Raw genomic sequence first — 12,935 nt, 5'->3', positions numbered from 1 at the left:
TGACTGTGGTTTCCGAAGTGCAGACTTCTAGCTACTTCCCAGAAATTTGAATTAGGAACAAACTACAATTTTTCAGAGCCCCAGAGCAATTCAGATACACAGTTAGTTAGTTTTGGGGCTCACTGTTCTAGGATAATTCCATATCTACAGAATATGAGAGCTTGAAAGCACCCTTATAGTATTTGGATACAACTTTCTCAAATTATAGATGAGGCAACTTGGGCTCAGAGAAGCGAAGCACCTTGTTCAAAATCATACTGGTAGTGGTGATAGCTGAGCGCAGCCTAGAAGGCAGGTGACCTTGTATGTGAAGGGAGAGAAATTGCAATAGGAAAACTCAGATGATGGGACTGACATGGGGCTCACCTTTCTGGTGTTCATAACAGCTTGATCCAAAGTCAATGACTTTAACAGAGGCTTGGCCCTTTTGGTATAGCACTATATTTTCCTAGAGAGAAGAAAAGACATATGTCAAGCTATAGTAATGCTGCCCTAGGCCCTCTACTTACCTAAATGCTCCTCATCCTTCAGGGCCCAGTTCAAATATGACCACCTGCATGGGCGTCCTCCCACATCCTCTCCAAAATCCCATCATCCTCCGCTCTGACTTTCCATTTGACTTGTGGTCGGCGTTTCTCATTCAGACCTCATAGTCACTGCTTTGCAGAGTTTCTTTTGCATATATTTTGTCACTTTCCCCCTATTGATTCTGCAACTCCTGAAGATAGTGACTTTGTTTTTATCTTCTTTGGCACCTGGTTCTAGGCCTTGCTTGCACGGCCTTAGAAATGCCATTGACTGAATTTGTTCGACATTCCCACGAAATGCCCTCCCTTGATATACTGCCATGACAGTAGAGCACCAAAAAAAAAAAAAAAAAAGTCAAAGGCAATGATTTGATTGGAGTTTGTGATTCTTACACAGCCTGGGGAATAGAATGGGTATTTCCAGAGTGTGTCCATGGCAGGACGGAGATGGTACTCACAGGCTTGAGATCACAGTGAATGATTCTCTCTACCGAAAGCATCTGCAAGCACTTCAAAACAGAGAGAGTGAAGCGCCGAACTATGGACAGACTGAAGCCTTGAAAGTTGTTATTCTTCATCAACTCATACAAGTTGATTCTGGAAAAGAGGGGGAAAGTGATGCATATGGGTGTAAAAAAACATATAAGGCTGAGTTTGAACCTGCAAACAATCTTGTATCACCTGGTTTCCGTCTAGTAGCAGGCAAGCCTCAGACCAGGAGGCAGGGCTTTCATGCCCTTATAGACTCAGCTTTCCCACTGAATCGTGGTGGGCACAGGGTGAAACTGTGTCAGACTCTCAGATGTCCCCTCATTTCTGATGTGACAAGGCCACTGAAGCACTTTGTTATGCAGGCAGGTTAAGAGGTTGGCCCAAACTTCTGAAATAGTCATAGTTCCTCGGGCCCTTGGGAGGGACCCAGGAAGCCCACCAGTCACTCAAACAAGCAGCCACTCCTGCCCAGGCCTAATAAGGGCTGTCTAAGGACATGAGGTTCCTGACAAGTAAGGAACAAGAGAGTGGGCAGATGGGGGCTGAGGCCAAAGGGAGCCCCTGCTCCACCCAAAGTGTGGCTGTTTGGTCCCACCTAACTGCTCCTTTGAGAAATGAAAGCTCGCTTTTGCCAGAGAATCTTAAATTCTCTAGGATGGCAGAAGCCTACTATATTATATGAAGTCTACAGACTTACGAATGTTAGAAACTAATATTAATACAATGCATTGACAAAGAAACATTTATTTGTGAGCTGCCAGTTGCAACCTCTGTGCAAGCTGTGAGATGGGGAGAGAAGGGAAAGAGCATGACCCCAAAATGGCTCTGCAGCAAACTTCTGCTGGTTCCTCCTCATCTTCCATTTCTAAGATCGTCTAGCTTTGGTATTACTTAGCAAGCCACTCATTCTTAATGTTTTCTTAGAGATGGGGTCTTGCTATTTGTCCAGGCTGGTCTCAAACTTTTGGACTCAAGTGACCTCCCAACTTGGCTTCCCAAAATGCTGAGATTATAGGTGTGAGTCACTGTGCCCAGCCAGAGCCATTCATTCTTTTTTTGTTTGTTTGTTTGTTTGAGACAGAGTCTCGCTCTGTTGCCCAGGCTGGCGTGCAGTGGCACAATCTCAGCTCACTGCAACCTCTGCCTCCCGCGTTTAAGTGATTCTCCTGCCTCAGCCTCTCAAGTAGCTGGAATTACAGGCACACACCACCATGCCCAGCTATTTTTAGTAGAGATGTGTTTTTAGTAGAGATGTGTTTTTAGTAGAGATGGGGTTTTTAGTAGAGATGTGTTTTTAGTAAAGATGGGGTTTCACCATGTTGGCCAGGCTGGTGTCAAACTCCTGACCTCAAGTGATCCACCCGCCTCGGCCTCCCAAAGTGCTGGGATTACAGGCATGAGCCACCATGCCCGGCCGCCATTCATTCTTGAGGGCTGCGATGGAGATGTGAGTCTTGGCTCTGGCCCCATCCTGACTAGTCACCTGGGCAACTCCCTCATCTCTCTGGGCTTTGGATTCCCCCTGCACAGCCCTGGCCCTCTGACCTCCCAGAGCTCTTTTAAGCACAATGACATCCTAACTGTGCACTGTGATTCATGGCCAAGAAAGGCAGACCAAGCTGTCCATTTGGCCACAGAGAAGATAATTTACCTCTGCATATCAGAGACTCGACCACGCTTTGTAATAACCAGAAATGGTGAGGAGAGTGTCACCTTACCTGCTAATTCAAATGTAGCTGGCTCCTAGAATTTCATCGTCAGCAATGGTGTCATGGGGGCACTGAGCTACCAGCTCGCTAAATCCAGTAACACTCTGAGAGCTCACCCCTGATTATTCTCCTTTGCTAAATGCATTCTGGGTTTCTAGTTTTATATAAATTGCATCAGATGGTCTTCCCAGGGAGAAAAATAATCAAATTAGCATGTCTTTGCAATTAGCATGCCTTGTCAGCTCCAATATTCAGCTAGGCCATGCCAATCTATTTAAGTCAGGCTCTGCTCTCTTACCAAAAATATCTGCTCTTGTCCTTATTTACTCAAAATCAAAACCCTTTTCCCACTCTGAGCAGCCAGCTGCCTGTTCCTTTGGGTTTCAGCCTCTGCACGATCAGGCCAGAAAGCCGATGAGTGGGGAAAATGACCGCAAAAAAAGAAATGTCCTTTTTGACTATGTCAGTTTAGCTCTTAAGGAAAGAGGCCTTGTTTTGGTCATGTCACCTGGCTCAGTACCCAGTACCAGGGAAGTACATCATGGGTATGCTGGCAGGTGACAGGCATACCAAGATGGCCTGCTTTCATCCCATCCTCCTTGCTCCTGGGCATTCTGGATAACCGAGTGACTGTCATGTCCATTCCAGTTACTAAATATTCACATCCAGAGAAATCTAGTGTTCTGACCTCAAACACTATCACTTAGGTAACTTTTCCAGAGAAAATGAGTTAAGAAGAAAAGGCAGCTGACCCCAGGAGCTCAAAGGTGATGCAGAAGTGATTGCGAAAGTAGAAAAAGTCCTTCATATGCACCACATTGTAGGTGTTGTCTTTGTCCTTCTTTCTGAGAGCTTCCAGGATCTTCAGCTCCATCAGGGCCTGCTGGTGAAACCTGAGGTGATTGGGAGTGGCAGGCAGGGTGGGAAATGGGGACAGAAACATCAGTGTCAGGTCCCGCTGCAGCAGTCAGCCCCTCCCCATGACCCCAACAAGACTGTCTAGTGGCAGGAAGCACTAAAAACACCACACTCTCACCTCCTCTTTGCCCCCTCATGGAATCAGATGGGTAGAAAGAGAAAAGGGAAAACAAAAGGGAAGATTGGAGGGAGAGGCACAGTCAGGAAGGGCTGGCATTCTACAGGGGCCAGAGTCACGCAGTCCCTCCTCTGTGGCCTATGTCATCCCCCAAGCCACACCTCTTCTTGTTCCTGATGATTTTCAGGGCCACCAGCTCATTGTTTTTGTGATCCAAGCACTTGGCCACCTGTCCAAAGGACCCCTTCCCGATCGTCTCCAGAACTTCATAGCGGTAGGCAATGTGATCATGCAGGACCTGTGGAAGCCAGGCCGGAGGTGAAGAGCAAAGCCATGGGCTCCCAGATCTTCCTGGTACATGGCCCTGGCATTCCCATCCCCAGATTATGGCTCACTCCTGGAGGAATTTTCTAACTACACTGGGCACTTGTGCGACTCTCGCCCTCATCTCATTGCAACTATGATGAGGAGCTTGTTGCCTGGATTCTGGGCCACCCATGTGGTGCCAGGGAAAGTCCTACAGGCTTGATCCATGTCAAGCAGCACAAAGGACATTGGATGGTTTTAGGAAACTTGGGATCTAGTCCCAGTATTGTAGTTCTAGTTCTAGTCCTCTAGTTTTCTGCATGTTTTAGGACCTATAAAGTAAGAGGGTTGGACAAAGCGGCCCTGAAAGTCCCTTTCAGTTTGGACATTTTATGAGTCTTGAAGTTAAGCAGCATCTCTGGTTTGGGGGAAGTTTTATTTCTGACCCCTGATGTGTCTCTATCAATTAGAGAAGGCGTTAGGTCTCCTCTCTGCCTCTTCCTGGCCAAATTTGGTTCTCCTTTGGGCTTACTGGGATTTAATCCTATCCTGGAGTTAGCAGTACAGAACTTGGACCTTTCTTGGTGAAGAGAAATATTTCAAGAGCCAGAATCACCCATGTCTCTCCCTATGCTGGAAACTAGGGAGCAGGGGGTTAATCAAAACCACAGGAAATTTTCTATTAAAAAGACTTCAGCTTTAGACAAGCAATTTATCCATTCTGAGCTGCAGTGCTATTGTCTGTAAACTGAAGATGCTGGATGAGATTATCTCTAAGGTCCTCAAGCTCTGTGGGTCTCTAATTTCTAGTGTTACACTCATGAGTTTGGGAGAGGCGAAGGATTAAGTGTTTGTGCACAGGTCCTGAGGATGTGTTTGAGAATGTGTGCCAGGGGTCTGTTCATACAGGAGGAATCAAGACTGAATTTGAACACGTACAACTTTCCTGATCTATGGATGTAGGTTAGTCTGCTTGTAAGGGTCTGTCATGAGAATGTATGGGAAAAGGACAGGGACAGGATCCACACACATGTTGCTATAAAATTACATATGTGTTTTCTTAGCATTTGTGCTTGCCTTCTGCATGCTACCACTTTGTGTCATAATTGTTTGTTCGCAAGTCAACTTTGACATTGATTATGGTTACTTGAAAGCAAGAACCATTTTGTATTCATTTATGATAGCTTCCTTTATATTTCCAGAGTCCAGTAGATGCCCAAGTTTATGATAGATTATCAATACATAGGCATTCAATTAACATTTGCTGACAAAATTAAGTGAGAATGCAGCTATGTTGCTTGCTTGGGAATTTGGCTGTGTGCAGTATGTATTTGTGTGTGTACTGGAATGCAATAAGGATGGTGATTCTGAGCTTACGGAGAACACACATTGTCCCTTTCTTCCCCACAACGCCCTCATCAAAAAAAAAAAAAAAAGGCTTTTCTAAGATTTGAGACTGAAGAACTGAGTTCCAATGAATTAACTTAAAAGTAGTACTGACACCCTTAGGGAATTCCCCAGAGACCCTAGGCTCAGCTAGGGTGGAGCAGAGGAGGGAGCAGGGAGGGAGGGGTTGAGGAGGTCTAGCTGAATCAGAGTTAAGATTTATACTGGAGATTCCCAGCCAGGCGCAGTGGCTCACACCTGTGATCCCAGCCTTTTGGGAGGCCAAGACGGATGGATCGCCTGAGGTCAGGAGTTTGAGGCCAGCCTGGCCAACACAGTTTAACCCTGCCTCTACTAAAAATACAAAAATCAGCCAGGCGTGGTGGCGGGCGCCTGTAATCCCTGCTTCTCTGGAGGCTGAAGCAAGAGAATCGCCTGAACCCAGGAGGTGGAGGTTGCAGTGAGCCATGATCACACCACTGCACTCCAGCCTGGGCAACTCCATCTCAAAAAACATATATACATATTTATATTGGAGATTCCTAACCGGGGACCCACTAACCCCCTGTAATTTTATGTATGTGCAGGTTGTCTTTTCTGAGATGAGGACCTATAGCTTTTATCAGGCTCCCAAAGGGATGCTTGACCGAAAATATTGAAAACCCAGGCTCTAGAAGGCAGCTGTGTGACAGAAACGAAATCCTTGCTTCTCAAAGTGTGGTCCCAAGGATCAACAGCACAGGCATCACCCGGAGGCTTAGGCCCCAGCCGCAGACCTGCTGGATAAGAACCTGCATTTTAACGAGCTCCTCCAAGTGGTTTGTGTTCACAGTAATGCTAGACAAACACAGCCCTAAATGCTGTTAATAAAATCTGCCTCTTCTGTGAGCCATCAGACTCATCCTGTATCTTAAATCCAAGTTGCAATGAAATGCTCCAAAGGGGAAATTCCTGACAGCCTGCAGCCTAGTGGACTAAGCAGCAGACACCCCAACATGCTCAGCCCTGGGAATCACTGCTCAGCTTTCACCTTAAGGCTGGGAAGAGGCACTGTCCTGGGGAAGCCAAGGGCTACAGTCAGAAGAGGGGGAGGAAGAGGAGCTGTTGGGATCGTTTTTTGAAAAACAGAATGAAATTAAGCTCTAAGCACCAGGGTCTACAGTGACAAAAGCTTTTTTGTCTGTGGGGGAGGTGACATCTACTATAAAATAGAAAAGAGTCCATGTATGGGCTTGTATTGAAGAGACAAAAAAGGGAATGTTGGGAAAACTGCTCCTTATTTCAGTCTGGCCTTTTCCAGTGGGCTATGCAGGGAAGGAGCCTGTGGGAGCTCACCCAGGATGCAAACCGGCTACCCCAACTATGCTTGGGGGAGAATTAGTCTTCCATTAGTAGAGTATTTTGCATACTAAATTGCATGTTTCCCCATTTTCAAACATGGTATTTCCTTGGTTTGGCACTACCAGAATACTTCAGGACATCTAGTCTCCAACATATCAGCCCCAAATACTACAAAATACCCCTGCTTTTTTCCTTTCTAGACTACCTCTTGTCCCTGGGCCCCTGCAGGTTCCCATGGCCCCCACCCCCATCACCTTCAGATAGAAGCCATGCTCATCATCAAAACTCGTCTTGCTAAATTTCTCAGGAGCCATGTCGAGCTTCTTGGCTTCAAGCCCCAGGAACCACAGCTCCGCGTAGCCCAGGATTTCACTTTGTTCATATGGAGACAGCTGGTTCTTAAAAAGCTTTAGGGCCTCTGTGTGAAAAACACTACAATTGTGAGTTAAGTTGAGGCGGCATGGGATTTGCCCAGGATGCAGACGATGGCATCCCTTCCAGGTCACGAGCCATCAGCCTGTTCCCCAGCTGGGTGGCTCACTGAGGACCCTGCATCTGGCATCTCACAAGATGGAAGTATGACAAGGATAAATGTCAAGGTCTTGTATTTATTTCAACAAATCAAGAAAAGAACACAAGGACAGGGAAAGAGAGAGCTCAGTCCCCAAACACCTGGGGGTTAGAGCAGCGCGGGTAAAAATTCCAGGAGTAAAATTAGTGTCAACAATAGTATATAGTTTAGGTGGCAAGTTGCCCAAGTTAACGTGGAATTAAGCTATAATTAGTCTGTCTTGAGAGGCTTTGAGAACTGTAATGTCTGCAGGGCCAGACAGGTAACATAAAGGCAACATTAAAGGCCCAGGAGGCTTCACGCTCAAATCTGCAGGTGGATCAGGAAGGACCTCAGATTGCAAGGAGAGATTATGAGTTAGGACTTCCCTACACCGGCCAGATCACATCGGCGCTCTCGTGCGTGGTCAGAGGTAAAATTCACAGTAACTGATGAACTAGAGCATTCTCAGAGAAAAGAAACTAGGATTAGGACAGGGGGCACCATATTATTTGACAAACTGCTGAAGCACTAGAGAGGGAACTGCAAGGAAAAAGAAAAAGACTTATAGGGGACAAGACTTCTGTTTTCATATATGTGAAGGGCAGTCAAGTAGAAGCTGAATAAGGCATGTTCTTTGCCCAGAGGACAGAGCCAAGGCATAAGATAGCAGGGGGGCAGATGGCAGCTCTGTAAAGGCAGAACTAGCTCAGGACTGAAATGACCTCTTCATGCATAGTTCCCGGAGTTGTTTAAGAACAACAAGCACCAATTTCAGTTTCTAAGCTGTGGTAGAAGAGCTGTAAAGCGTCTGATGATGGCACACATAGTGGATGCTCGGTGGATTTGGGCTCTCTTCCTTTGCATCCTAATAGGTTATGAGTCTCTGAATCCCACTGAAAGTCTAGCTACTGGCCAAAAACCCATGTGTAATCTTTCAGGCCTGACCACAAGGCAATCCACAAAGGCTTCACCTGGCAAGCCTCATGGGCAAAGCTGCCCTCCCTGCACCAGAGCTGGTGCACAGCCAATGCATTGCAATCTCTGGAGGAAGCTACAGCCAAGGACTGAGACCCCTGGCTGGCCATGCTCTTCTACATGTCTGCGTTTCTAACCAAGATCCCCCTACAGAGGCTCCTCTCCAACACCTCCTTATCAAGAGGAAGGGGCAAGCTTCAGCACCCTTTGCTCTGCTCTCAGTATTCAGTACCTTTCCACTCCTGGCTCTTCCACTCTCTCAATGCCTTCCCGCTGGCCCCTAGGTCCATAAAATGACAGGAGCCTTGTGTCTGGGCTCCTTAGGAAAATGAGACACTTCCTTCTGTCTGCATTGGTACATCACGCCCTTGCCCAGAGCCACTCCATGGGGGAAATTCAGCCTCCTATTCAGCCTCTTGCTTATACTACCACAGTCAGAGGTTCGACGCTTAACTTCTACTTTCCTCTTGGCTGGCTGCCTTCATTGATTACTCTGACACCTGGCAGCTTAGCTCACTCCAGCGCAGCTTAGCTCTTAACACCCCGACCTTCCATAACCACCTCCCCACCCTGCTACTGCCCCAAAGGCATACCTGCCGCTGTCAGAGTCACCTTTTGCTTCTTTGGTGACTTCTCCTCTGCCTTGGGATCCTGGGTTTTAATGCTAGGGTGGAAAGGTATTTCTGAAGCCTTGAGCTCTGAGGCCGGCATCTGATTGTGAGCTTGATTCTCCTGTCCAGGAAAAGAGGTTTGCAATAAATAACTACTTAGGACTCTCCTGGGGGCCATAAACCATTTATTTAACCAAAGACACTCACCTTCAGCCAGGCTCTTTACCTACCTCTCCAGGGAGAAAACACCGATTAAGAGACAGAAGGTTCTCCCTACCTCTCTCCCAAAGGAAGCATCTGTCTGACTCACACTATTCCTGGGGAGACCCCTGTACCTTACAGTATGCTGCTGACAACCCCAGCAACATCTCACTATGGGAAGAGATGGGAACAGTTTTTCACTGCTGCTCTTAAGAAGGTGAGCTCCCAACTAGACAAAGTGACTTGCCCAGGAGCACATGGACTTATGTGTGTGTGACGCCTCTTTCAGTTGGCACTTTCGCACATATTATCTCATTTGGTCCCTACACAAAAGAAGTAGGAGGACATGGGAGGAAACTAATATTTTGTATGGTTCCACCTTTTATGTACCAGCACTTCATTTTTCCTCAGTGAATCCTCCTGACAGCTCTAGAGAGGGCCCATTTTGTAGCTAAGAAAAGGTCAAGGACTTATTTGCTCAAGCTTATAGTCATTGTAAAGAATGAGAACAGGACTAGAACCCACCTCTTCCATGGCTACTGTGCTTTTCCCCACCATCCTGGGCCTTTCTAAAACTGGCTTTGGACTAAAACCAGGTCTTTCACCCGCCTTCTCAGGGTCCAGTCCGTCTGCACTCACCTGATACAGCAGGGATGACTTCAGCAGGACTTTCTTGCTAATGTGTGGGAAGCTTACCATATTCTTCTTCCCCTTGGTGTCCACAAAGGGGAGTGAAGTAACACTGGTGTTCTGTAGAAGGAGAAATTGCATGCGTTACATAAGCCTTAGGCAAGAAAACGTCTCCAGGGGTCATTTCTTCCAGCCTCCCCTCCCAATTCCCCAACAAGAATGAGCCTAACCCCAATCTGGACCTAAACCTATTCTTAAAGTTCTTGGCAAGAAATGCAGATTCCAGAGCAGCAGAGTCAACAAACACATGGGCTCTGGGTTTGAGTCCCTGCTCTACTACTTACTAGCTGCAGGCTTTCAACAGCTCACATTGACTCTTTCTCAAAACCTCAATTATTTCATCACTACCATGGGAACAAAAATGGGGCCTACCTCATAAGGCTTTTGTGAGGTAAATGAGTCAATATATAGAGAGTATTCTGTAAGTGCTGGCCATTATTATTATTACTCCAATATCTTACCACCCTAACGCAGGGAAGTTCTTCCTGTTATATCACACAAATCTTCATCAGTGCAACATAAGCTTCAGTTTCCTCTATGACTACATTATTGACTTGACCTACTCACTTGGATCCCTGCCCTCCTGCACTGACTGATTGACTGATTAATCAGGAGAGAGGACACAATAGCTAAAATTTGGAAACAACCTAAGTGTCCATCAACAGATGAATGAATAAAGAAAATGTGATACTTAAACACAATGGAATACTATTTGGTCATAAAAAAGGATGAGAACCTGTCATTTGCAACAATATGGATAGAACTAGAGATCATTATGCTAAGTGAAATAAGCCAGGCACAGAAAGAGAAATATCACATGTTCTCACTTATTTGTGGGATCTAAAAATCCAAACAATTGAATTAAGGGAGATAGAGATTAAAAGGATGGTTATCAGAGGCTGGGAAGGGTAGTGGTCAGGGGAGAGGTGGGGATGGTTAATGGGTACAAAAACATACACTGAATAAGACCTCGTGTTTGATAACACAACAGGGTGACTATAATCAATAGTAATTTAATTGTATTTTATTGTATGTAACACAAAGGATAAATGCTTGAGGGGACAAATACCCCATTTTCCATGATGTGATTATTACACATTGCATATCTATATCAAAACATCTCATGTATCCCATAAATATATGCACCTACTATATACCCACAAAAATTAAAATAAAAACATTTTTAAAAATCATGTGGAGGAGATGGGGCGTGGTGATGTGGAGATGGGGCGTGGTGACGTGGATAGAGTGCTGTCATCATGTTATGATACATGTTATGATAAACTGGCCAAAATTGCCTGTTCAAAGCTACCCTGGCCACCCACCTCTCCTCATTCTCTCCTAGAGAAAAGGAGCTGACCATCACTCCCTACCTTATGAAAGACTTGGGTCATTCTGGAGTTCTTGATATTGGAAGGTGGCTTCTGGACCTGAACCGAAGGTTTACTTCCAACCTGGATCAAGTGGAAGAAAATAGGAACAATGCTTGGCATGGCTTTATCCCACACTGTATATTTTTGTTACATTACAATAAACAAACTATGCTTGAGGCCAGCTCTCCTGACCCCTAAGCTGGGAAGAGCCAGGAGAGGCTCCAATAAGTACTTAATAAATGTGTGAATGGATGATTATCCAAACAAATGATCTTTCCCAAAGTGTTCATCCTGGATGGGCTTGGCCTATGGTTTTCATGTTTTAAAAAAACCAATATGGCCTTTTCTTCCAACAAAATCTTAACTAGAGACCCTGCTTACGGTAAGGAGTAACAGCTGAGCTGCTCTTGCTGTTTAGAAAAGAAAATGGCCATTGCCTTGCCTGGAAGTCTTTTTGCCCTGAGTGTGGCTCTGAAGGTGGCATAGTGGAACCCACCCAGTGGAACACAGGCACCCAGCCTGGACACCAGTGCCCTGATCAGAAGAGACTTCACACCTAGAAGGGTGAGGAGAAGAAGACCAAAATACTAGAGCAGTGTGTCCCAGAGGGCGGCAAGCACCCCGCAGAGGAAGGGGACGTAATGTGTACAGTACGCAGATAAAGAGCTATCTAATGGGTATGGATTTACTGTAATATCCATTTGAAAAACTGTAACAAGCACATTGAACTTGTAACGTTGTGGTTGTTATTATTTAGGATGAGATTAAAATTTAAGTTAAAAAAAAAGTAAGGCCAGGCATGGTGTCTCACACCTGTAATCCCAGTGCTTTGAGAGGCTGAGGTGGGAGATCACTTGAGGCCAAGATTTCCAGGTTACAGTGAGCTACGATCGTGCCACTGCACTCCAGCCTGAGCAACAGATAGAGACCTTGTCTCTACAAAAAACAATAATAAAATAAAGCAGAGTGTGAGGACTATGTAGGCGTAGGCATGGCAAAAACTGTGAAGCTGGCCCTCAAATGACTGAAGTTTAGCAAACAACAGGCTACAGCTTGAATCAAAGTTCTGGTCTTTGAAGCCAAACCAGGGTTCCTCCTTCTTCCAGACCTCCCCTATGGAGTTGAAGGATGTTTATCCAAAGCTGACACACAGCTGGTATCAGACCCGCTTCTGTAAACATTTGGCCACATTGAAATAACAACTGGGTACAACACTTAATATCATCCAGCACAGCTAAGTCCTGCACAGCACAGTAATGATGAGGACTATTTGGGACAGTCAATCTTGACCTCCTGGAATAGGGAGGTAGTCTGAGGGAGAGAGGGTTGCATAGAACATGGGGCATGGTCTCAGACCACGTTAATTCGCTAATGTGCTATATTTAGGATTCCACTATTGAATGGAAAATGGTATCTGAGCAAATATTGCAATTGCAAATCTCAGAGTCTCAATTTCTCATCAAGTAGGTTTGTGGGGATGAATATTCATTAGCATCGTCAATAACAGGCTGACATTGAGGATGCAGTAGGGAGACTGGACAGATAAATGAAAGGTACGTTAACAGAATACAGCCCAAACTAAATACGAAACAAAGGGCATGAACAGTGAGTATCAACAAAGAAGGAAAAGATCACTGTGAATGCAATCAGCCCAGGAGGATGGTGGTAGAGGGGGTGCTCTTCTGAATGGGTGAGGCTTGGTCTGGGCTTTAACCGAGAGGATGGGTAGAGAGCA

At 45.7% G+C, this 12,935-nt stretch overlaps 1 protein-coding gene across 38 annotated transcripts in view; it reads right to left on the bottom strand.

The window, feature by feature from the left end:
• The window catches only part of DYRK4 (dual specificity tyrosine phosphorylation regulated kinase 4), a 51,949-nt gene that overhangs the window by 13,671 nt on the left and 25,343 nt on the right, over positions 1-12,935 (bottom strand). For 29 of the 38 annotated variants that reach the window (XM_016922622.3, XM_009424620.4, XM_063784831.1 and 26 more), the window contains 8 exons: positions 11,201-11,281; positions 9,777-9,887; positions 8,919-9,057; positions 7,052-7,215; positions 3,926-4,062; positions 3,481-3,621; positions 986-1,124; positions 367-448 (listed from right to left, as the gene is read on the bottom strand). In XM_016922622.3, the coding sequence (XP_016778111.3) occupies positions 367-448; positions 986-1,124; positions 3,481-3,621; positions 3,926-4,062; positions 7,052-7,215; positions 8,919-9,057; positions 9,777-9,887; positions 11,201-11,281 (994 nt within the window). 38 annotated transcript variants of the gene reach the window in all.

This window comes from Pan troglodytes, chromosome 10 (genome assembly GCF_028858775.2).
Source record: "Pan troglodytes isolate AG18354 chromosome 10, NHGRI_mPanTro3-v2.0_pri, whole genome shotgun sequence".
NCBI lineage: Eukaryota > Metazoa > Chordata > Mammalia > Primates > Hominidae > Pan > Pan troglodytes.
Note: the sequence above shows the minus strand (reverse complement) of the source record. Positions and strands in the feature narration are given on the sequence as shown.